At 36.9% G+C, this 26,251-nt stretch overlaps 1 protein-coding gene across 3 annotated transcripts; it reads left to right on the top strand.

Moving 5' to 3' along the window:
* The first annotated feature begins 2,005 nt into the window (after positions 1–2,005).
* LOC142551121 (B2 protein) lies at positions 2,006–5,142 on the top strand. 3 transcript variants are annotated; one of them, XM_075660177.1, is made up of 6 exons: positions 2,006–2,026; positions 2,792–3,367; positions 3,947–4,047; positions 4,363–4,446; positions 4,523–4,633; positions 4,717–5,142. In XM_075660177.1, the coding sequence occupies exons 2-6, from the start codon at positions 2,809–2,811 to the stop codon at positions 4,756–4,758; spliced, it is 897 nt and encodes a 298-aa protein (XP_075516292.1). In that variant the 5' UTR covers positions 2,006–2,026; positions 2,792–2,808; the 3' UTR covers positions 4,759–5,142. The 3 variants fall into 3 exon arrangements, with proteins under 3 accessions (XP_075516292.1, XP_075516290.1, XP_075516291.1); XM_075660175.1 differs by lacking the exon at positions 2,006–2,026 and adding an exon at positions 2,239–2,329; XM_075660176.1 differs by lacking the exon at positions 2,006–2,026 and adding an exon at positions 2,381–2,400.
* The last annotated feature ends 21,109 nt before the right edge of the window (positions 5,143–26,251 follow it).

Raw genomic sequence — 26,251 nt, 5'->3', positions numbered from 1 at the left:
AAAAGGATGGCAAAGAGAAATATGGAAGTACAGTCAAGAAAAAAAAACAAACAAGCAGTCAGATTTATATCAAATGTCCAAATTTATGCCCAAAAAAAAAAAAAATCCGACTTCAACAAAGAAATTATCGTGACTTGTTCACTCAAAAAAAATCAATTCGTGAATAAGTCCCGAAGGGGCATTTGTAGACATTTAAATTTGTTGACCATAAAATTATGGCAAGTACAAAATATATTAAATATCAAAAAATTCTATTTATTGGGATATTAGATTCCTACAAAAAATAAATAGTTAATTGATATTTTAATATATTTTGTGAGCAAATCAAGATTGCAATCTTGTACTAAATAGAAGAAAATACTAACATTTTAATATTAAAATCCAATCTTGCATAAGATGGAAAAGAATACTAATATTTTAGTATTTGAAATGCAAATATCATGATTAGTGGAAAGAAATCACCAAATAAATCATGAGGGACCAATCAAATTACGACACCTCATCAAATGAAAATGGAAAGAATGTGCATCCTTCGACTATAAATAGGGAAGCGGACGGTGAAGAAAAACACAACACAGAAGGCAAAGAAGTAGAGAAGAATTCAAGACGTAAATTCTCTCAACTCAAGCTCTTCAAACTAAAAGAAGATCAACGAAGTTCAAGGCGTGATTCAAGGCGTTCATCGTGTTCTTCCTCAAATTCATCCAAATTCAAAAGAATCTTGTTCTTCAGTCAAATTGAAAATCAACAAGTTCGAAGTACAATTCAAGGCGTTCATCACGTTCTTCTCAAATTTGGAAGTTTAATTCAATATCAAGGTTTTGACCCATTGAATTAACGTTATCGAAGAATCAAATCACCTCTCACGAAAATCAAATATTCAAGAAATTCAAATTATACAAGAGATCGTCATTGAAGAGAATAATCAAGGGATCATTTAGAGATTGTATCCACAGAAATTCATTTAATTTCAAAAATTCGATTTGTATCGTTATTTCTTTTGCGATTTTGCGAAATAAAGAAATTTGCGTTACACTAGCAAAAATATCAAACAAACTACACCCACTGAAAATCAAAATCACAAATAGTTGGTTATTGAACTTGCAGGTACCAAGAAACGCAAGATTCGATGATGACCCAAATCCAGCAAATTCCATTACACAGAAAATTAAAGGACAAAAATGACGAGAGATTGCAGACAAAGAAAAAAAATTGGGTGCAAAGTTTAATCTTGTTTAGTCGTTGAAAGGCCCATACAAGAGTATTTCCGGGTTTTAGAAAAAAATGAGGGCAGCATTGTAACTTGTTACCAACTAGGGACCTTAAACACATAATGAAAGATGTCAGGGAGTTGAAACGTATATAGGGAGTGGAAGCACATTTGGGTTTGATTTTAGGTATTTATGAGCAATTTATCATTTTAAGAACCAGTTATAAAACCCTTATAAATGAGGTAAATGTACTTGTGTTGTTTTTTTAATATAGGGGTTGAATATGCTTTTAGAATTTTCATGTGGTATGGCGGAATAACATATAATTTTTCATATAATATCATTGTGAGATTGTATCGTATGTCAATTTTAGTAGATATGTTGTATAATTTATATTACTTTTTATATCAAAAATATTTTTTTTACTGCAAATATGAATCAGATCAATCTATCAGTTGCATAAAAGATTTATTAACAATTTTTATTCTCTCAGTCTCAAATATAAAACTATATTTTCTTTTCTATATGTTTCAAAATATAGTCTAAGTTTTATAATAGTATTAATTTATATATATTTCATATAATATATCGTCACTAAATATATTAACTAATTCCAACATTTTTTAAAAAACATTTCCAATAATTTTTTTTAAAAAAAGACTTTTCAAATAATTTAGTTAATTTGTGTGAGAAATAAATAAAGCAAGCATTTAAGTTTTCAGTAAATAAAGCAAAGCATCAGTGGCAATTCCGGTAAAGTCTCTCCTATAAATAGCGAGAAATATGCTTAGAGTTTCGAAGCCGAGGACGTAAAGGTACGTGCTTCTCTCTGTCTCTCTCTTCAGTACAACATTGGATCCCCAAATCTAGGGTTCCTTACCCGCGAAATCGAACATCATTTCAGCATCATTTCTTGTTTGTTTTCATGGGAAATTCTTACATTTGCAGTTACATGGTTTGATTTCATATCCATTTCTTAAATACACTCACTTGCAGCTGCACAAGTCAGCTAGTATTATTGTTCGCCTCTTGGTAAAGATGCATGACTTCTCTCGAGATCATGTGTTTACTGGAAATAACAAAATTTGTTAATCTGCGATGTTATTCCGAAATAAAAGGTTGGTTCTGTCATAATAATTTGAGGATCAGCTTAGTCGTTTTCTGATAGCATCTGTTGCCTTATACATGGGTATGTCACTCTCTAAATCCACGCCAAACTAGATGAAATATGTAAAATTATTATATGCACGATTTCTCAGAAATAGCTCGCCTATTGTTTTTATTCTTGTTTTCCTTCTCAAATAACATTTCTATTCTCCTAGTTGATTCAGTTAATTATTTTTCGTATTTCTGATTATATAAAACCTGGGAATTCCATGTTTTACTCTTTTTTAATCCATGTGGCTTTTAAAAATTAAGACTTTATCTAGTGGTACACATCATTTCTGGCTTAGCCACTGATTGTATCCATATTTTCCGCAATTAATTATCTTTTAACTGTCAGTCATCATGGAAACGATGATTCGGGTGGTTGTTCATCTTTACTTGTCTGATTATTTTTATGGTCATTTGATTTCTAGGAGTTTCATTGTGCGGTATGGACAGCTATCATAGCTTTTGGCAGTTGGGGGATGAGCTTCGAGGACAGTCAAAAGTGTTAGAGGACCATGCATGGCTGATGGCTGCTTCAAAATTGGCTGAGCATACAAGGTCAAAGGCTGAACGTAGAATAAACATAGATCTCTCAAAGGGTACTTCCGATGTGAGGCATAGGGATAATTTTGGGTTTCAGGAAGATAATAAGTTTGAAAGTTTTAATGTCAACATGTTAAACGTGGACAATAAGTTCAGTGAGAATGTAAGCAAAAGCTCCCTGTCAAATGGCATCCACAATATGGATGCTGTGTTTCAGAATACCATCACCAACTCTATGAGGACTATGTCAGGAAGTAAATATGACAATATCAACAATCACAAGGATCGATATAGCAGCAACAATAACAAGGATGATGGTGCAAGTATTAACAATTCTGCCGACAAAAGGTTTAAAACTTTGCCGTCTGCGGAAATACTTCCCAGGAATAAGGTCTTGGGTGGATATATCTTTGTCTGCAACAATGATACAATGCAGGAAGATTTGAAGCGACAACTCTTTGGTAATCTTTTTAATTATTATTTTCGTATTGTGAAGACCATTGGTTTATTGAGATGACTTTGGCCCATGCTTTTGCATCATCCATGTGTAGATAAAAGTTGCTGAGGACTGAGTTCTTTGACTGGAGATGTTGATTTATTTATTGTCTCTTGATAACATTGGAGTGGGTGATTGTGAATGCAAATGGTTAAATTTTGGCTCTTGTTGTAGTCGATTTTCTTAATTTCACTGTGTAATGTGTATTTTGAAACAATGGTACAAGACAGTTACTTCTACTGAAGTCATGTGATGATTAAATCTTGCAGGAGCTTTCACAGTTCTATAACAAACTTTACTGTTTGCTTTGAGATTCTAACATGTTTTAGTGAATAAAATCAGCAAGGTTTATATTTTAATGGACATTGCCACCTTAGTTCCTTTCTTCTTTGATGGCTTGTGATGCAAAGATCTTTTGTATTTATTTTATGTTCATTTACAGTATTCCCTATCCAAGCGAATATGTAAATTTATGGCTTTTGCTGATAATGATTCCATGACATATGATATCAACTTTTTTGTGTAATTGTGCAATCATTTGAAGGTCTTCCACCAAGATACCGAGACTCTGTGAGAGCGATAACCCCGGGCTTACCTTTATTCCTCTACAATTATACCACTCATCAGTTACATGGCGTTTTTGAGGCATGTTCCAAACTTCTGTTAATCATGTACTGATGTTCATTTACTTTCATCAAACTTGAGTAATCATGGATTGTGATTGTGGTGAATGTATCTAATGCATCTGTTGACAGTTTTGCACGTTTGTGCGGGTAATTATATCTTAATCCAAACAATAAACACACTTTAAAGATTCTAGCATTCCCACATCTTAATGTGCAGACTCTCGAACTTACATTCTGCATTCTTGAAGCTATGGAATGTTTTGGTCTTTGAATGCTACGATGATCCATTCTAATGAAAATTTCCCAATTGTTTCTCATACTGACTTTTGCACAGGCAACAACTTTTGGGGGTTCTAACATTGATCCCACTGCGTGGGAAGATAAAAAATGCAAAGGCGAGTCAAGGTTTCCTGCACAGGTAAATTTCATCTCGTAAAATACATTGTGCAGCCATTTTTGACTTGGATTGTTGACTGTTTGTTGTTTTCGATTAGGTAAGAATCCGTATCAGGAAACTCTACAAGCCTTTGGATGAAGATGCTTTTAGGCCAGTCCTACATCATTATGATGGTCCTAAGTTTCGCCTTGAGCTGTCTGTACCTGAGGTAAGATTTGAACAGTTGTTTCTGGAAAATCTGTTTGTTTCTACGCCGAAACTCCAGTCTTAATTTTTTTTCTGGTACTCCAGACCTTGGATTTGTTAGATCTCTGTGAGAAAGGCGGTGCATAAAATGCTGTTGCTGGCCAGGCAGTATAAACAACTTGTACGACCGATTTTATGTGTATGGTGCTGTAGTTTTTTTGGAGCATAGTGTGTGCGCATCTCAGATTTTTCCATGGAGCGCAAGCTTGGAAGGCGAATCTGATTTATGAGATAATGCTGTCGTTGAGGGTAGGATTGGCTTGTCCTTGTCTGAATAAGGCATGTATCTGTGTGTTAGCTAGTAACTTAATAAACAACTCAACAACTTGTGTGTAATCGCGAATTTGTGTCATGATCATATATATTGTTCAAACGTAAAAGTTGCATACAAGTATAAAGCTTTAAGGGACCTTGTTGCCCTCGAGAGCTAGATTTTGAATTCGTTGCTGATATATGATGTAAAAATTTGCACTTGAGCAGTCTGAGTGGATGGGTGGTTTAAGGATGGATTATTTTCTTGCCAGGATAGGGAGCCATGTTGTGTAAGACCAATTCGGGTTTGAATGATGCGGGGAAAGCTATATTTTTATCTATTTACTTATTTGTCTGAATATGTCGATGACTGCCAGTCATTGGAGAACACAGATCATATTGGAGTAGATTCAGAGGCATTCGGATTAGATATAGAGGAAGTTCTTCCATCATCTATCTTCATTGAAGTGGAGATGTTAGTTTATTGTAGTCGAACTTTTTACCAACATATTTATTGCAGAAAATACGAAAGTGACCGTAGAGAATGCCAAATATTATGTAATGACGAATGGAAGATTAGAGTCGGAGGATGGGAGAAGGCTTTTTGAAACATCCTTATTTATATATATATATTTTTTCACAAATGGCTCATTAGTTAAGTTTCTACAAATTTGCTCCCCACATTGGACTCAATTTATTTATTAGAATATGACGAGAATTTCGACAAACTTAAAAAATAGTACACGACTTTAATTTGAATAGGGACATCTGGCATAGACTTGAGAAAGAAGATATATTTTTTTGTATGGATTTATGAGTTTGTTTAATTTGAATTGCAACTTATTGTATTAATCCGCGAATTTATCTATTGTGTATTGAAGATTAATGAACGTGAGTTTCTCGTCATTGAAAAATAAAGAACATAAAAATAATGCATTATTTTTTAGTATATTGATCCAACCCGGACGAAATGAAATGAGTCGGGTCGGGTACTTTGCTGGATTTGCTATCAAAATGTTGAAGGAAATATGAGTGAGACGTCTGGATTGAAAGCCTCTTTCCTCCCTAAGCAATTTCAGATATCTGCGAATAAGAAAAGAACCACGTGAATGGCGTCGGAGGGGTGTCCGGCGTGACCACTCTGATGCTTAAGTCAGCAGGGAACTCAAGCAAGGAAACCAATGTGACCAAGTGATGGCCGTGAGATTGGTGTGGAGAGTGGAAGTAAATGAACAATAAATAAGAGCATTCAATGTGTGAATTAATATTTGAATAAAGAGTAAATGCAAGTAAAGAACCTGGTATTTATAGTAGAAGATGCAATGATGACCTCGTTTCTTGTGTTTGAACATTAATTGTAGTAGGATGGCTGATTATACCATATTATTCTGACATGTCAAATCTCATACTAGTCACATCCAGTTCACTTGATCTTGTCAACCATTTATGTTACTGTCAGAGATAGGTCGGCTGTGCATACTCTACCAAGTCGGCGCCATTAAATGCTTCACTCGTATCAAGGTGGCCAGGGTAGAATGCTTCTCGGGAAATTATAAGAGAGCCGGGAATCCAATAACCCAGGGAGGTTATGCTTCAGGTGATCCAATGGCTCGGCCTATTGACTGACTGCCTATTCCATGAATCCCTTAAATTGTACTCTCCTCATCCCGGGTAGTTCTATGACTCGGGCAGTAATCTATCTTGTCACTTTATTGGTCTGGGAACATTCCATCCTCCTGACCCGGGCACCCTCCATGGATATGCTCCATGGCCCGGGACGTCCCGGGAACCATCCATGACCCGGAATACCCCGGGGTATCATCACTCCCTCCTTAAATAGTCGGGCTAGAGTCATACTCGTTGTCCCGATTAGTCTTGTGTGCCCGGTCAGGAGAAATAATTTGTCGTCTCTCCTCCCGAGACGATAAGGATGACGCCGTGCTACCAGTGCTGACATAAGCCCTAGTCATTAAAGTCCTGTCAGAGATTCTCCAAATTCCAAGAAGACGAACCATCATGATGCCTCGTGTTTCGCGCATGTCTTTTCAAATGTCCTGTGCGTTTTCCCATGTCAGTCTGATCCGTCCGATTCATTTAGATCAACGGCGCAGATCAACTCCTCCCCTTATATATAGTAGTTCACGGGTTTTTCAAAAATCATTTGCAAATTCAACTTCGTGGCCAAACTCTGTCGAATTTTCCTCTCAAGCTTTCCGACGTGTCAACTCTTACTCCGGCGACTTCTCAGCCACCAGTTACCACCTTCGCCCCTCTTCGTAAGTTTTCTGCTTCTTTCTTGTACCCTGTTCTTCATGTCTCATTCTACTTCCTCGACTTCTGGTCAAAATGCTAGGGGTGTGTCGGGGGATAATTCCCCGACCCCTTCTGAGACTTCTGTCCATATCCCCGTGGGCATTCCCATTCCCCAATCTCGACCCCTTCCAAAATCAAAAACCACAGCTTCCTCTTCCCGACCCGTTGGTTCCCGAGGTAAAGGGAAGGACCAGGTAGCAGGGCCACTGTGGTTCTCCACAGTCACCTCTACTCTTCGTCCAGGGTCCTCTGATGAGGTCAGAACACTAGGATCAATTCCTTCCTCGTATAAAATTAAAATTCCCGGGCCAAGCGACCAACCAGACACCACACCTCCCGGTTTTCAGACCTTCTTCTTAGAGCAACTTAAGAGTGGTCTTCGTTTCCCGATACACTACTTCTTCAAAGGAATTGCCCGATTTTTTAACCTCCCCATCAACCATCCCCATCCCAATGCCTTTGGAATCATGGCTGCTACCTTTATTCTATTTCGCATGAAGAATATCCTGATTAACTCTTCTATTTTCCATTTTTTACTCTTTGTCGGTTTAATGATGGGGTCTTTTCTTTCATGGCCCGAATGCAGTACCAATTTTTGACTGACATCCCTTCATCTTTGAAGGGATGGAAAACCAAATTCTTTTTCCTGCAATTCCCGATTCCCCCGGCCTGTGATACAGGCTTTTTGTCTTCGATGCCGAGCAACCGGAACTTCCCCGGGATTTCAAGCTTCTCCCCCCTTTCACCCAGGCTAGGGATGCTTTAGAAAATCAATCTTTCCTATCTTCAGTGCTGATCGAGGGGAGCAACTTGGTTCATTACGGGATAGGGCCCCGCCCTCAAGACCATGTGGACCAGGTTATAGATGCATTCGGTCAGGCTGAATCACAGACCGGTAAATCGCCTTCCCTTCTGTCTTTTTAATCTGTATTCTATTTTTCTAACTCCTAACTTTTATGCTGTAGAGGAAGACATGATTAAAGCCAGTCTGCTCGAGGCGGCTGCTAAGAAAAAGGCGGAGCAGAAGAAGGCCCGGGCAGAAAGAAGGGCCCGGGAAGCACAAGAAGAAGATGAACGCCGAGCTCGGGCTGAAGCAGAAGCTGGGGAAATTGAGGAGCACCGGGTCCGAGCAGAGATGCCAGGGAAGAGACCACCTCTCTGGTTGCTGAAGAGGACCCATCACCTCTAAATCACCGAAAGAGGAAAGCGGTGATGGAGCCGGTCCCTGAGACCGTCATCGTGGAGGAGGAGGAGCCTGAAGTAATTGTCCGATCACATCATCTTCCCGATTCATCTGTTGGCCATACTTCTCGAGGTGGGAGATCCCTGGACTGGCCAAACATTTTTGGTGAGGATATCAGCACAGACCTCACCAAAATGATACGGGGTCTGCTCTGGCCAGATGAGGTGGAGCATTTGAGCAGGCTTCACCCTAATCAAAAGCTATGGGAAGGAGTTTCCCGGTCCTTTTCTGTAAGTTGCTTTTACTACTGCTTTGTTATTTAACTATGTACCGACTTTTGACCTTCTCGGTTTGCAGGGCTTGCAAATGCAGGTATCGGCCTTCGAGCAAGTGGCTAATGCTGCAAGAAGGGCAAATATCCAGGCCACCTCTGCTCGGGAGACACATGAGAAGCTCCGGGAAGAAGTGGCAAAAATGAAGGACCTCCATGAGCACGTCCTGGCCCGGGAGAAGCTCTGCTGGCAGCAGCAAATGGACCTGGTCCAGGCAGAGCTTGCCGAGGTCCGGGCAGAAGCGAAAACAGCTAGGGCAGAGGCGGAGTCTTCCCGAGTTCGGGCTTAAGATTTCCAGGCTGCTATAAGCCTCATAAAGTCTGCCCAGGAAGAGCAAATGGCTCGATTTATGAAGTCCCAGGAGTTGAAGAAAATGGTGGCTGATAAAGCCTTCCCGTACTTCGAACAGGGCTTTAATAAATGTCTAGGAGCAGTTTGAAGAGGCCGGTCTGGTTCCAGCTGACGGGGAAGACTTCCCGGACTTGGAGAAGGCTGTTGCATCCCTCCCGGAGGATGAGGTGGAGAAGGCGGAGGACCCCCCAATAGATTAGGCCTCTTTTTTTCTTTTTTTTTCTTCTCTCGGGCTTCCGAGCACTTTGTAATTTCTTCCAATATTAATGAAAATATTTTGCTTTACATTTCTCGCCTTTAATAATTCCGAGTGTCAATACTTTGTAGATTTTAATCAGTCTTCACCAAACGCCTTTAAGTCGGGGGGGTCACGATCCTTTAAACAACTGACTTCGATAAATAATTAGGATGTGAGTCCCTTAACGTAGGAGATAACTGGGGTAAATTTCCCGGGCCAGAGTATGAGTCCCTAGGCCAAGGTACGGGTCCTTGGACTTAAGAGATGACCAGGGTACGGGTCCCTGGACTTTGTAGATAACCAGGGTGCGGGTCCCTGGGCCAGGGTACGGGTCCCTGGACTTAGTAGATAACCAGGGTGCGGGTCCCTGGGCCAGGGTACGGGTCCCTGGACTTAGTAGATAACCATGGTGCAGGTCCCTAGGCCAGGGTACGGGTCCCTGGACTTTGTATACATTTCCTTGAACAATCTTTATTTGATATAGAAACAGTAGATACAAGTGCTTTTTAAACATAATATTTCTTTAAATGAAAAGCATTCCATGGCCTCTTAAGAGTACATCCCTGAGAATCTTTGAGTTAATAAGCTGCCCCCGAACTGACTCTTTGAACTATTTTGAAGGGTCCTTCCCATCGTGCTTCCAATTTTTCCACATCACCCACTGGTTTGACCTTCTTCATGACTAGGTCCCCTATCTGAAAATCTCGTGATCGAACATGCTTGTTGTAAGATTTCATCACCAGCTGCGATCGAACACTTTATTGGTCTGGGAACATTCTATCCTCCTGACCCGAGCACCCTCCATGGATATGCTCCATGGCCTGGGACGTCCCGGGAACCATCCATGACCCAGAATACCCCGGGGTATCATATATATTTATTTTTTACTTGGAAATAATAAATAAATATAATTGCAGCAAAACACAAGACTATTTAAGAAGGGTGTCAATTCGGGTGGTTGGATTACAATAAGGTATCGTTTGTTTGTATGAGACCAATAATATGGAGATAAGTAATATTTTTTAATAATAAAATATATAAAAATGATAGTTAATATAATGTTTGATTTGATTGATTAAATTTGAGATAACGTGATAATTACTATTTTGTCTTTTTCAAAATATTAATAAAATATTTATAATATTATTTATTAAAGATAATATTATAATTTAATTCAATGATTTGATTGATGTGACATAAATGATTGATGATTTGATTGATGTAAGATAAATGAGTAGTAGATAGATAAATAATATTGTGCATCAAACATGATATTAGATTGGATAAAAATGTAGATAAAAATATGAATAAATAATAACATGAACCAAACGGTACCTAAGGATATTAAAAAAAATCTCAACCCAAACTCCATCCAACCAACCCGATTTTTTTAACAAAATAATTAAACAAAAATTTAAAACACATAATAATAATATTTAAATTTAAATAAATAAAAAACCACTAATATGATAATTATGTTTCACGATTTAAATATTCAAATTTAATAATTTAATTATCTAAACATTCAAATATTTCATAAAATAAATATTAGACTATAGAAATTTATAATATCAATATACAAAAAAAAAATCTTCAATCATCACAATATCTTTCAAATTTCAAACTTCACTTCTCAATCGTTTTATACTTTTTTGCACGAGTCAAATCTCGAAAAAATATAAATGGGTCGGTGGGTTCGAGTTATGAGTGACCTGATTTTTAATTCATGTCAACCCGAACCCAACTCAACCCAACTTAATTTAATTTTTCGAGTCAGATTTCAGGTTCAACTCAATCTGATCGGAATATTATAACCTCCAATTTGAACTTGATATTTTTCGTGTCGGCTCGTGTTGAGTGTCCATTGTTAGAGTAGATGCCCTACAAGCCAACTGTTGGCTAGAGATTTTATTGACTCGATTGCAATAAACAATCTTTATTTTAATTTATATTATTTCATAGGTTTGTTATTTCTTTATCTGTATACCCATGTTGTCAAACATAGATAAAACCTTGATTATACGTTAATACAAATGAATCGTAATTCGATGTTGAAACTCATTTGTAAACATTGTATGATCTAAATTCGTTCCTATTCGACTCAGCCGCCTAAAACATGGATAAAGGTCACTTGAGCTCGAAACTAGTATCTGTGATGTTGTGTACCGCATTTCTTGTTAAGGGCATAGAGATGACCAAACATGTAGATGGGTAGTCATATGATGATTATACCGAACAACACTCACTCGGACTTTCCAAGTGGTTATCATTCATCGAGAGGATAAGTCAGTGGTTATGATTGTACACTATTAGTCCTTACGACCCGGGACAACACTGAGGCTCTATATGCTAGGGCTGTACTTTGACTCGTTTACCGGCTCCAGGAGAGTCATCAGGTAGCGAGGCTGGGTACAGTTGCGACACATGTAGGAGTCAGTGCATTGTAGTCGAGGATTCACCGCTCACCTACGAGTGTGGATATCCTATGTGACCTGATGAAATAATAGTGCGTGGAATCTCTGGCCAGAGTATGAGATGTACGTTAGAGAAAGAGTTCTCCAATAGTACACGCGATGCCACTATTTATATGTATCACATAGTTATCGAATTATTATGCAACCCTCGATGAACCAATGGTTGCAGATTCGATCGGGATATATGAGATAAAGGAACCGTACTGTACGCTAATCATAATCGATTGGTTCTTGCAGGCACTATCAGTGATACCTAGGGAATCATGGAGCGATGCTACTAGAAGCTCTTACCATGGTTTGATGGATTTAATCAGAAATATGATTTCTGACATTCTCATGATCAGTTGTTGATACATAGAATGAGGCAAATAAGGATAAGCCCGCATAAAGTATTATGTCCTGAATCACAAGGAGTCGTGAACCTACAGCTAGCTGTATCCCTGAACCATTGAGGGTCACATAAGCATTGTATTGTTTGTTCCCATTGAGAGAATAAATTCAAGGAGTTGAATTTATATTATGATATAGTAAATTCAAGGAGTTGAATTTATGTTAATTAAATTTTGAGAAAAATAAATTCAAGGAGTTGAATTTATGAGATAGTAAATTCAAGAAGTTGAATTTATGAATTTATAAAATTTGGGAGAATAAATTCAAGGAGCTGAATTTATAAAATCTGAGAATTTAATTTATTACATTCAAAAGTTGAGTTTATTAAATATTAAATTTTGGAGGTGATAAAATTCAAGGAGTTGAATTTATAATTTAAATAATAAATTCAAATGTTGAATTTATAATCGATTTAATTTATTAAGCTCAAAAGTTGAGTTTATTAAATATTAAATTAAAATTGGTGGGAAGTATGTTTAATGGGCTTGTAGGAGTACAAGTCCAACATACTAAATAATTAAAGTTCTTAATGGACTTTGATTAATTAATTAAACTAGTTGGACTAGCCCAATTAATTAATCAAGCTCATTAATGTTAATTATGTGTATTAGGTCTTCGCTTAATTGTAATAGGAGTGAGCAAGCCATAACCCTAGCCTCCATCACCTTGGAATTTTCGAAATTCCCTTCTCCCATAACACTCAATCTTTCGGCCACTTCTCTTTGGGGAAAAGTTTGAGCCGTTTCTCAAACTTTGATCTCCAACTTAAAATCTCTTATAATTTTTCTAGTGCAAATTAGAAGAGGAATAAATCATCTAGTCGTAGACCTGATTAGAAGAATAAAGAAAGGAGTTTATAAAGAACATTCGTAGAGAATTCATCGAGAGCTATATCCGCTAACCTCGGAATAATTGGAGCCAAGTGAATTAATTCACCAAAGGTATAAATTCTAACGCCCTATGAATGTTTGATTATATAAACCATACGAGTGCTCAAACAAATATTTTGATTGTCAAAATAAAATAAAAATTTGAAAACTATCGCTGCACACGAGAAAATCCGAGATCCAACATCCATATCACGCCACCAGCCAGCAGCCCAAGTTCAACAAATGGGCCAAGCCCAGAAGATTGACTAATAGAAGATTCACGCATGACAAGTTTCGATGGAAGGGCAACTGAAGTCTCCTAAGATTGAAGAAGTCTACACCTTATATATTTAATTTCTTTAATAAAACTAGATTATCCTCGGATGTTATCTTGGGATATTTATATAACCTTTAAGTGGTTTGTTTTTTCAAATTTATAGGTGGGTTCTTTAGGATTATGATCTTTTCGGTATACCAAGATTAGGCGGACTCGTGTACTCATTGAGTTGGAATCGATATAACAAGCTTAAATTTCAGTACAATCAATTGTTACAATGATTATAAGGTTCTCTTCAACGAGCCTCAACACTTCCATTAACAATAAGCAAGTAAGGGTGTAAAACACGAAAGAATAAAGAGACACATCTTGACAATTTTAAAATACAACGTCCCATAACCCGATCCATTGCTCAAGCACAGTGACAAACTGGCATCAGTTAGAGACAATTGCGACCATGTGCTGAGACGACAAAGCCGCGACGGAACTACATCAACAAAGTCTAGAAAGAAATGTGGTTCAAGGAACTGTCACTCCAGGTGAACCAATCAATTAAGGGTCCGCTAGGTGAAAGCAACGAGATAGAGAGATCTTCTTCAAGCTGTCCAGATTTCCATGATTGGACTTTACAATCTTTAATCGCAAGGTGGATCCTTTGAACTAGCTCAACAAATGTGAGCACTTATTTGGATATCACAATACCATAGAGAAACAAGATGTTAGCATTGCATCCTTCCATCTCGAAGGGGAAGCCCAACTTTAAATGGAAGAAGGATAATCCGATCTTAGCAAGGGATGTATTCAAGGAACATTTCATTCCCCAATTCGCTATGACGTCTTGGGCGAAACATCGAAGCTACAAAACAGGTTCTGTGGAGGAGTATATATCCCAATCTGAGGACCTGGCAACACAAACTGAAGATCTCAATGGCAAACAAGAGGCATAACTCTTCATCAGTACTGTTGTTCACTTGGACTGACTCTATGAACAACAAACTGATGTGTTCATCAATCATCAACGACACAGTAATTCCCAGACACAAGCCTCACCATTCGTGAAACAATTGAGAAGGGAAAAAATGGAGGCAAGACGTGTGAAGGGGCTCTGTTTCAATGGCTATGAGCTTTACATACAAGGTTTGTTGTAAGGTCCAAAATACGATAACGTAACCTAACTGTATGTAAATCTAGAGAAATACGATAATTGCAATGAGCTTTACATACAAGGTTTGTTGTAAGGTCCAAAATACGATAATTGCAATGAGCTTTACATACAAGGTTTGTTGCATTAACTAAATATGTACATGATTAAATGTTTAAAAAGTTAGTTTATATTAGAATGCATAAACACGTGTTTTAAGGTTATTCGAGACGCGATCGAGGAACGGAGATCGGAGACCGCAAAAGGAAAATATTTTTATTAAATGATTATTTTTAATTATTTAATGTATGGTATATTTTAATTGGTATTTTAAAAAATGACAACTTTTGAGGTGGTTTTACGCACCTTATCGTATTTTAAACCAACAATCAATTTTGACGAAAATAAAAGCTTTCTGGAGGCTCGGTTAATTTTTCGAAAAGAAACCTAAACAAAATATTTTAATCACCATCTAATGGCCCTATTATACTATTTTATTGAGCCTAACATGTTACCATAGTATTTTATATCAAATAACCAAGTTTCCAAGCTCTTTCGATTCCCTCAAACTCACGCCCCACCCCTATAAAAATAGGACTCTACATTAGCACTCAACCACACACATCACACGAAATTTTGAGAAGGAAAAATCACGAAATTTGAAGGAAAATTCAGCAATACCCTCCTCCGTCAACGTTCCTCGCATCGCAAGTTGATTTTCGTGCATAATAAACGCAAATGCATGCCATAATCTTACTTCAATAATCTTTCACACCATATTATGTGTATTTAATTACTCTTGCATGAAAAATATGATGCACTTCTTTTATTTTCCTTTTTAGGATAAGTCATGCACAAAACTTGTGTTTTTATGATCTAAAACTTATGGTTATGATGCAGAAAGGAGCTGCCATGGTAGGGCTCTTAGAAAGGAAGTATTTTTGAGAGTTTAGGGACCTAGACAAGGCTGCATAAGGGCTGGACATTGTGAGAACCAAATTTAATTATTCAATATTTGGCAAGAATTAGAAATAATTATTTTAAAGTGCTAAATTAAAACAGTTAAGTCAAATAATTTTAATTGTGTGTCAAGAATATGTATTAGAAAATATCGGAATTTTAGAAGATATTAAAATACATATCGGAGTTTTATAGCTCGGGAGTTGTAATACTTGAACCAGGTCATAATCTAGAAATTGGGCTAAATCATTGGATACATGTATATATTATATGTGTGTTATGTGAGAAGGAAGCGCAATTCCCCCAATTCCCATTCATTTCCTCCTCAAGTTTCTCGCTTCTTCTACTTGAATCCATTGTCTTCTCCATCATGAGAAGCTTCTCGCCGCCCCTTTCTGCCAGTTAGCAGGTCTCTGGAGTTCGCCCACGTACGTCTAGTAGTTCCTCAGCTCTCCTTGCCCATAATAATTGTAGAAAAGCTTGTTCCTACTGCTACCATGTTTCTGTGGAGCTGTTGCTTCGTTTTCCAGCTTCTTGCAAACCATTTTTTCTTGGTTCCTTAGAGTGTGTAAAGGCCGATTCTAGCTTCATCTCAGTTCATAGGAAGTTTTTGAAGGTAATCCCTAAGCCTAGCTTTTCAATTTTGCTCATGGAAGAAGATGTTGGTTTCTATTTCGAATTACAGATTTGGCTTCTGTTTTCAGGTTTGTGTGTGTTGTGCACTAAGATTCTTGACTTGTTCTAATAGAACAAATAAATCTATGTGTTAGATTTATGTAGCCACTAACAAAATGGAATTCCAATAATAAACGGATTTGATATGATCTTTCTATCAAAATGTGTCAAAATGGAATTCTGTGTTGGAGCATCATAGAATAGGTACTGTAATTCGAGTTTATGACCTATATTCATTCGGATTCTGGGCTTATGATTCAAATAAAAGTTATAAATCTATGGGTTTCTTCATAATAATATAAGAATCGTTAAATTCCATTAAGTATTGAAATAGTTATGCTCATTTTTCCGAAATTCTGGGATTTATCTATTCAGATTCTGGAAATTGTTTCTTCTAGAGAAACTTAGATTTGAGTTGTCTTTCATTTCCAATTGATGGATATCAATTTGAACCAATGATGAGTTATATATGAATTTTGTACTCATAAGTGTCGAACATGAATCTGTCATAGAACTTATTTCTCATGGTTTCTGGTTTTGGTCGTTTTTCAGTATCGATATTGTAGAATTTATTTCTGATGTCTTCTGATGAAATATAGGATTTTGAGTTAGGTTTCAAGCCATGTATGGTAAGTGTGTTTTGGTTGAGTTATGACCTTAAAACCGAGTTTAGGTCCCAGCTGGAATTAGTAACTTGTATTTGGCAAAAGGTTGAATATTTATTTGATGGCAATAAATTATTTGCCACAGGTTTTAGTATTCAAGAAGCACCAGTGCGTTCATAAGTTATTGTGGTAATCTAATTTTAAGGTTAAGGTACGGATTGATCGATCCCTTACAGCGTCTATAACGACGTGTAATTTATTTGATGTGATTTTATGAGAATTATGTGTTTATGTTCTCTTTGTGCTGTTGGATGTATTTTAAGATTATTCCTCATTTTTTAAAAATAAATGTTAGTTTTTAAATATATTGGAATAATTTGTGGATTTATATGCATTGCTGAGCACGCATTCATATCGAGCCATGACTCCGTTGTTTTCGAGATTCCTATTACTCTTGAATGAGTTATTAAGACATCACGGCCGAGCAGTTCTGCAGACTAACACCCCTGACGCAGATGTGCAGGGCCGAGGGCGTATTTGACACGTCACACCCCTGGCACATGCGGCCACAGTTGTTGCTATCGTTTCTTTTGATCTAGTTTGATACCCGAGATTATTGGTACCCTACATGCATTGGATTGCATTGTTTCATTACATGTCATTTATTTATGTTGTAATTTATTTGATCTTCGTACTGGGGTTTGACCCTTGTCCCTCGGGGCTGCTGTGGTTTGTTTTGTGATTCCATAGCAGGTTATACAGGTGGTTCTGATGCAGCTGGCGGAGCGTCTGCCAGTGGAGCCCAGTGAGTCGATTTTTGGGAGTCCCCAGATATTTATACTATATATATTGAGTCATTTACCGAGGAGATGCCTCGTGTATTTGTATGGTTGTATTATTGAGTGTTGGATCTTATTTGATGTGATCAAGACTGGCTTACTCTGCGTGCGATTAGTATTCTATTTGTTTTATGGGACTCTATTTTCGAGTATAAATGTTTTGTCAAGTTGTTTTGGAATATTTGGTATGTCCTATTTACGGGGATGTAATGCCAAAATTTCTGTAGGCCCAAAATAGAAACTTTTTACACGTTTTCACTGTTTACGCTAATAAATCCTGACTGTTTGATGATTAAAAATTAAACAGGAGCACAGGCCCTCACAACATGGAAAGTAACAAGGCTGAACGAAAATATGGGATTCTAGAGTCCTAGGGTTTTTTGCTTGAGGTTCCTTGAATTGGCGGCTTGGTCATGGTTAAGGGCTGTTTCCAGTGGTCCTAAGAGGGTTGCATGTTGGTCCTAGTGGCTGGAAGGAAGGCTGGTGCAAGGAGGAGAGGCTGTAGGCAAAAGGAGGTCGCACGCATGGCTTTAGGGTACGGCTTGGTGGTTGCAAGCGCTAGCTACTCTAGAGCTGGTCCAGTAGGGTTCTAGGGGTCAGTTATGGTCCTAGGAGGGTTGGCTAGGGTCTAGGCTGGTTTTATGAGGGCTAGGATCGAAGGACATGAGGGTTGGTTAGGGCTAGGGTTTGATAAATTGGTGCTGAGAAATTCAGCAGGCTGTTAGGGTTGTTCAAGGGTGTTACTTGACTTGATTTGGGTTGTATAGGGTATGGTTATGTGTTATTAAGCTATGGTTCATGCTTGGGAAAGTTTGGTTAAGTTTCGAGTTAATCCGGATTAAAACCGGGAAGTACGGCTAAGTTTTAAATACGAATCGGGAAATTAGTCGAGGAGCGTAAGTATACATCTAAGGAATATTTATGGGTGTATTTTAAGGTTTCATGTTAAGTTTAGATAGATTTGGATCGTCGTTTTAAGGTCTAAAGATAAATTGGAAAAGTTAGGGTTTCAGGGGCAAAACAGTCATTTTACACCTGAAAAATATTAGACGTCTTGACAATGCCCTGAATGCTGTAATAATTGTTAAAATATTTATTTCAAATGTCTATGGAATTTTATGATGTAAGTTAATGCTAAAAGACGTGTTGCATGCTTGGTTTAAAAGAAAAATGATATATATGCATGAATTTTCTATAAGTGGTGGAAATATGAAGGGTTGAAGGAGGTGAATTGATTGTGACTAATACGATGATAGATGGTATGTAAGTCCAAAGCTTAGTTGACGTGTGAAAAAAGTGTCGATGATGTCCCCGTCGTCCGGTACCGTGGTTATACGTAGATAGATCCAGTGACTTACAGCTGATACGAAAGTCACAATTAACAATTTGAATTCAATAAAAAAGGAAACGTATACGTATATGATGAAAGAAAAAATAGTTTAAGTTATGCATGTTCATGAAAAGCTATTTTAGTAAAAGTATTTTCACTGTTGCATGAGAATTTATGTATATCACTTGCTATCATAGTTAAAGTTTGCTGAGTCAATAAATTCACTAGATGTGATCGATGCAGGTGAGTATGATTTTGATGGAGGACTTGATGGTTGAACTAGCTGGACTGAAGGTGCACACAACCTGAGGCACTGTCGCTAGTTTTTCGCAATTACATTTATGATTTAAGTTTACTTTAAAAGATTTTATGACTTATGATGCTTTGAGAGATTTTGAGGGATTAAGATGTTTATGCTTTATTTTGAAAAAAAAATGCTAATTTTAGGTTTGGACGTTTATGACTTCATGTTTCAAATTGTTATTTAGATTTTCAAATAATTATTTGGTGAGTTTATTTTTAAAAGGTGCAAAATATTTCTATATATATGTATGTGGTTCGGCCGAATGATTTAAAAAAGAATTTAAAAAAAATTTCTAGCAGATTTAAAAAAAAACGAGTAGTAGATGTTTCAATTTTAAAAGATTATTCTGGTTAGAAATGATCGAGGACCAGGTTGGGGATGCAAAAGCAAGGAAGGACATGAGAAATTAAGAGGATATGGAAGTCTTTATCCATGCCATTACAGGAGAAAATATCCCAAAAACCATGCAGATTATGGTGCATATCAATCAAGTACATGTAACAATTCTTGTTGATTCAGGAAGCACTCACTGGTTCATCGACACCACACTTTCCGACGCTCTGTATCGTATATTTAGAACGACGCAAAACTCGTGTTAATAATGCTAATGGAGGGCAACTATAGTGTTCTAGAGTAAGTCCCGAGGTTCGAATTCAACTAGGGGATTTGGTATTCTCGCCGGATCTCTTCCTCGTATCTTTGGGAAATTTTGGAGTTGTATTGAAGGTAAATTGACTGAGTATGTTACGGCCCATCAGTTGGGATTTCAAACACATGATAATGGATTTGATATAGAAGGACGATCCATACACCTTCAAGAAATTTAGAAGAGATCAAAAGTGCACCCATCCACTTATTCCCTCTCCCTTCCACGAGATGAGAGACATGGCTTACAGTTATTGTTGGAGAAATAAGAAATTTTGTAGGACTGGTAGGTATACCACCCGAGAGATCTTGCTCCTACAAGATCATCCTATCACTAGGTACTGATTCGGTGGATTTTCGTCCTTATCGCTACCCACATCCCCAGAAAGATGAGATAGAACGACAATGTGAAGAGATGTTAGAACGAGGTATCATTTTCCCAAGCACATAATCTTTCTTTGCTCCTGTGTTATTGGTCCACAAGACAGATAACTCTAGGTGTTTTTGTGTGGATTACAGGGCTCTCAATGCCCAAACTGTCAAGGATAAGTTTCCAACACTAGTAATCGACGAACTGCTGGGGAAACTAAACGGAGCTAGGTATTTTTCCAAACTATATCTCCGTGCAAGCTATCATCAAATGCTAATGGATACAACAAGCGTATAGATGACTGCATTTCGACCTCACCACTACCACTTTGAATTCTTGTTCACGCCCTTCGGTCTAACCAATGCATCATCTACCTTTCAAGCAATCATAAAAAAACATCTTTGAAAGGTATCTTAGGCGATTTGTATTGGTTTTCTTTGATGATATTCTAATTTTTAGCACGACATAGGAAGAGCACATGAAACACTTGGAGTACGTTTTCTCACTCTTGAGACAAAATCATCTCCTCCTGAAAAAGTTCAATTGTTCATTCGCCACAAATGAAGTTGAATATTTGGGTCGCATTGTCACACAAGTCAGGGTAATGGTCGATGGGAATAAAATCAAGGCCATATCTTAGTGGCCGTAGCCTACCACAGTCCGCGTCCTTCGAGGAATATTGGGGCTCTTTGGTTATAACCATAAGTTTGTCGAAGATTGTGGAATTATCACTGCTCTACTCAATAAATTACTCTACAATAACTCTTTTGCGTCGGACAAGGAGTCCGCATGTGCCTTCAAGGCACTATAGATTGCTATGTCTGCCACACCAATCTTAGCTCTTCCAAATTTCTCAGAACCATTTGTAGTGGAATGTGACACATCTGAAGTAGGTATAGACGTTTTCTTCCATCAGAACAAATGTCCAATTGCCTTCTACAGCCAAACATTGACCCCCAACACCGCAAATTGCCAACGTATGAAAATGAATTAATTGGTTTGGTTAAAGAAATCCGACAATGGAGAACTTATTTCTGGGGTAGCGCCATTGTGGTCCTCACTAACCATTACAGTTTGAAGTTCTTTTTAAAGCAACACATCACCACTGTGCCGACAACAAAAATGCATTAGCAAGCTATTGGGGTTTGATTTTCGCTCTGAGTATCTCTCTAGGAATACAAACACAGTAGTTGATGCTTTATCAAGGCGTGACAAGGATCCCCCAAGTTATCTCAGTGCCATATCCCTTCCACATCTAGCTCGGATGGATGATCTAAAAATTGAGCTCTTTAGTCGATAGGACCAACAACAAATCATCACAAAGGTTCGAGAAGGAGAAGCTCCAGGTCCTTGGGAATTTTGGGATGCATTTTGTGGTACAAGAATAAAATGTTCATCCCACTAGACTCCCCATCGAAAACCACCTTCATTTTCTTCATTCATAATTCATGCTATTAAGTATATCAAAAGACACTCTTTCGTATCTCACGAGACTTTAATTATAAATGAATTAACACAAATACCAAGTAATTTGTTGCACTTTTCTGATCTGTCAACGAAATAAGGTTGAACACCTCAAACCAACGGTGCTGTTGCAGCCCCTAGCCATTCCTCAACAAGTATGGAGTCATATTTCAATGGATTTCATTGAAGGGATCCCCTCTTCTCAAGGAAGAATGTCATATTAGTGGTGGTTGACTACTTCTCTAAATATGCACATCTTTGTGTCCCTCTCACGGCCCTAAAAAAACCAATTGTTGCATGTGTCTTTTTTGAACACATCTTCAAGCTCCATGGATTGCAATAATCAATTGTCTATGTCATCTTTACCAGTACGTTTTGGAAAGAGCTCTTCCAAATAAGCGTCACACAAATTTGCTTTACCTCAACTTTCTACCCACAATATGGCTGTCAGACAGAGGAAGTTAATCGCATGGTGGAAATGTACTTATGTTTTTCAAGATATCTTCTGAAGAAATGGATTTCGTGGCTATTTTGGGAAGAATTTTGCTACAACACAGGGTTAAAGTCATTACTCAAAGCCACCCCTTTCGAGGTGGTGTATGGTTGCAACCTTTCTAGGCTATTATCCCATTGTCCAAGCTCTTTAAACTCGATGTGGTGGACTACGAGTTGTTATCCAGAGATCAAACTCTGGACCTGCTTCGCTCTCGATTACTCCAAGCCCAAGATAAAATGAAACCTATTATGATTCTTCACATCGAGAGTTACACTTACAGGTTGGAGATAATGTTTTTTTCGCCTACAACCTCACCAACAATCCAGTGTGTCATCCAAAGCAAGAAACAAACTCTCTCCCCAGTTTTATGGTCTGTGCGAAGTTGTTACTAGGGTTGGTCAAGTGGTTTACCGACTAAAATTACCATAGACTTCCTAGATGCACATGGTCTTCCATGTCTCTTGCCTTAAGCCATTTCGAGGAACAGTATTATACTCATCAGAACTTTCACTTCCTCTAATCACAAGAAGTGGAACCTCACTACACATTGTGTTGTATTCAAGAACCATTCAAGGACGACGAGAACTTCTTATTCATTGGACTGAAAGCTCTTTGATATTGCTTCTAGGATAGATTTAGTACAACTACAGATCCAATACTCGTTCTTTGTGCTTGAGGACAATCACGTTTCTCCATGCGAGAATAATGTCATGCCACCAGTCATCAGCGCAATTTCAACAAATGGTCCAAGCCCAGAAGATATCACATATAGCGCATGGCTTTCGATCGAAGGGCAAGTGAAGTCACCTGAAATTGAAGAAGTATACACCCAATATGTTTAATTTCTTTAATAAAACTACATTATCCTCATATGTTATCTTGGGATTTTTATCTAGCATTTAAGTGGTTTGTTTTTTCAAAACAATATGCAAGCAGAGGTGCAAAACACAAAAGAATAAAGTGACATATCTTAACGATTTTCGAGTACAATGTCCCATAATCCGATCCATTGCTCAAGCACGTGACAATGTAGGCCGGGTTAATTTTTACACTCCTACTTGTAATGAGTTTAGGTTTTCTAAATTTTGTAGCTTTTTTAAAGATAAAATTTTATTTTGTAATTAGTTTTCTATTCAGATTATATTTTCCTAAAGATTATTATTATTTATCCGTATTAAAATTATTCATTAATTTGCATGCAATTATTTAGTTATTTGAACATAATATAAATTATCATAGTGGATCTGGACCTGGCCTGACCTGTTCTGTTTATAACCTTTATCTTTACTATATTATAAAAGTTAGCATGTTAGACTAACTGTTTTGGTGCGACAAATCATAGAAAATTTTTATGCCGATATTGTCCCTATGTCATTTGTATTGATAATATTCAATATTTTAGATATTAGTAAATAGGCGGCGCCTCCAACCTCTCTGTCAGGATTGAAAATGTGTTTAGAGATGGTGAAAATACACTTTTAAAATTTTCTATTGTTTTCAAGGGATGTGGAGTTGAGTTATCAGCTTGACATGATTTCTCAATCAACGAAGATGCTACAAGCAACTTATCAGTGCAAAATAAGCTTGTAGCACCAATTGAACATATATAATCAAGTATAAACAAAATATCTTAGTAAGTAAAAAAGAGTTAAGAATTTGATTATTAAAGTCCAAAGACAACTTCTGTGTCTCCCATTCTTCTATTTTCGAAAGGATTCTACCAGAAGATTTGATTAGTACTCTTTATACAAACTTGGTTCATCTCGATTCAAAAACCATATTGATCTAAAATTTTTAGTAACCAATAACAACTATCAATCTGTCAAGAAACAAGCTTCAAACAGTTTACAACCACAACTCTACACAGATTTGTTCTCAAAACAAATTGAGTGTGAATCAAGAGACGCAATATGGTCTTGAAATAATCTGATATGAAAATATAGCGTCGGCTATATAGAATAAGCTTTGTTAAGATGCTGTAAATAATTTTTATGTTTGAAAGATCTCAAAAATCTCAGTAGTCCAAAGAATCTGAATCTCTGATCGATTTATAGGTGATGGTTTCCAACATTAATCAATGCAACTGGTAGTACTATGTAGTCGATTTGTATGCAGAGAGTGTTGAATGTCCTTGTCGTCTTTCTGATTATTATAATGAAGCCATTAATTTATTTGGACACTAGTTTAAAATGGAAACCAACTGTGCAATATCATTAAATTATGTTGTCATTTGTGAGAATATTCTCGAAGACACTTCAGAGACAACTAAATGTTGATTATAAAGTATGCCTTCATATTAGTTTGAATGAATTGTTGTGAATCGTTGATGGTTGTCTGTAAAGAGCACTTACATTTTTTCTGCATCATTTTATTATGGTAGGTGACACGTTTTATTTTTTTGAATTGTGCAGATGTCGAATTTGACAATGTGTTGTAAAGTAAATTTCGAATGCAACTTCAATGTTCATATCGGAAAATACATCTATAAATAGATGTATCATTCAACATTACAAGAATCCTGTTTTCAATTCTTCTCCCACATTATAGTATTTTATTTGAGTGTTTTTTTCTATAATATTTTTGAGGTGTTTGTTCTCATGTATTAATAGTATATGTTCTATTTGGAAATACTGTGACATGTTGTAATGACATGTTGTAACCTACAAAATATTATTGTGAAATTTTTTTCAACTTGTCCATGATTTTTACCCTAATAAATTTTAGGGGTTTTCACGTATATCTCGGTAATTTTATTATTTATTTTCATATTTATATCTCAATATGCTACACCTAGGGTTGGGGCCTACAAGTGGTATCAGAGCCTTAGTTTAAATTATGTTATGTGGTTGCAACATTGACTGATCTTTCACATCAGAAAAGATATTTTGAGAATTTTTTATTAAGGTGATTATTTTGTTAAGTCTCCTAAACTATTGTAGACAATATCGGGTAGATACGAGATATAAAAATTCAATATGAACAATTTTATGTTGTGGAAAATAATTATACAAGCAATTTTAAGAAATGAGATTTTTTTGGCGGCTATTGAAAATAGACAAAAGGAAATGACGGACGATGGAAAGTGTAATGGGATGAATGATAATGTTGTAGCTAATTCACATTTTGCCATAGCGGATGAAGTATTATCAAGTATCTTCGAGATAAAGACGAAAAAATATATCTGGGATACTCTGACAAAAATGTACGAGGTCAAGTCACTACACAATAAGATTTTCCTAAGATAATGATTTATATTCTTCGGATGACAGAATCATCATTGATGACCGACTATATCAACAAACTAAATACTTTATTTGTCCATCTTAATCTATGGGGTATAAAATCGAGGAAAATGAACATGAGAGTTTCTACTTCAAACTCTATCATATTCATATGATCAACTTATCATCAACTTAACCAACAATAATCTTATGAGTTCTCTATTTTATGATGTCTTAATTGTGGTTCTCGGAGAAGAAAGCTGACACAAGAATAAGAAAGATAGTTTGGTAACTTTGAAGCAGACAGTGGCTTTACCGATAATAAGAGGATAATATATGGATTGTGACTCCAGTGGGAGCCAAATGCGAGGTAGATCAAAGTCGAAAATTAAGAAGAAAAATATCTATTCCTTTAAATGTAGCGGTAAATGGCACTTCAACAAAGATTGTACGAGTATCAAGAAGGGTTCTCAAGAAAATGTGGTTAGTGCTTCAGGCAGTGATGAAATATTATTCAGCGATAGTTGCAAAATGCAGACACAAATTTTGTTACACATGAATTGTGGATTTAGGACAGATGTAGCACATAACGCCTCAGACAGAATTGTTTGATCAATATGAATCAGTTTCGGGAGGAACTGATTCATGAGAATGATCATACCTTGTAATTTTTTGGGATCGGTACTATCAAAATAAAAATGTTTAAAGGTATCATTCGTACCATAGAATAGGTATGAAATGTGACGAGGCTGATGGATAATCTTTAGTTCTTGGGTAAATTGGATGATATTGGGTGCAAAACCCGTATCAAGAACAATATCACAAAATTGCGAAGGGCACACTTGTGGTTA

This window comes from Primulina tabacum, chromosome 7 (genome assembly GCF_025594145.1).
Source record: "Primulina tabacum isolate GXHZ01 chromosome 7, ASM2559414v2, whole genome shotgun sequence".
Taxonomy (NCBI): domain Eukaryota; kingdom Viridiplantae; phylum Streptophyta; class Magnoliopsida; order Lamiales; family Gesneriaceae; genus Primulina; species Primulina tabacum.
This window is presented reverse-complemented; position numbering and strand designations above follow the sequence as displayed.

What these genes read in the sequence shown, in the direction of transcription:
- LOC142551121 (XM_075660175.1), top strand. Translation starts at nt 2,254, where the DNA reads ATGACTTCTCTCGAGATCATGTGTTTACTGGAAATAACAAAATTTGTT. An exon ending in AGTTACATGGCGTTTTTGAG is followed by an intron (nt 4,048 to 4,362) that starts GCATGTTCCAAA and finishes ACTTTTGCACAG; the next exon opens with GCAACAACTTTTGGGGGTTC. An exon ending in AGTCAAGGTTTCCTGCACAG is followed by an intron (nt 4,447 to 4,522) that starts GTAAATTTCATC and finishes GTTTTCGATTAG; the next exon opens with GTAAGAATCCGTATCAGGAA.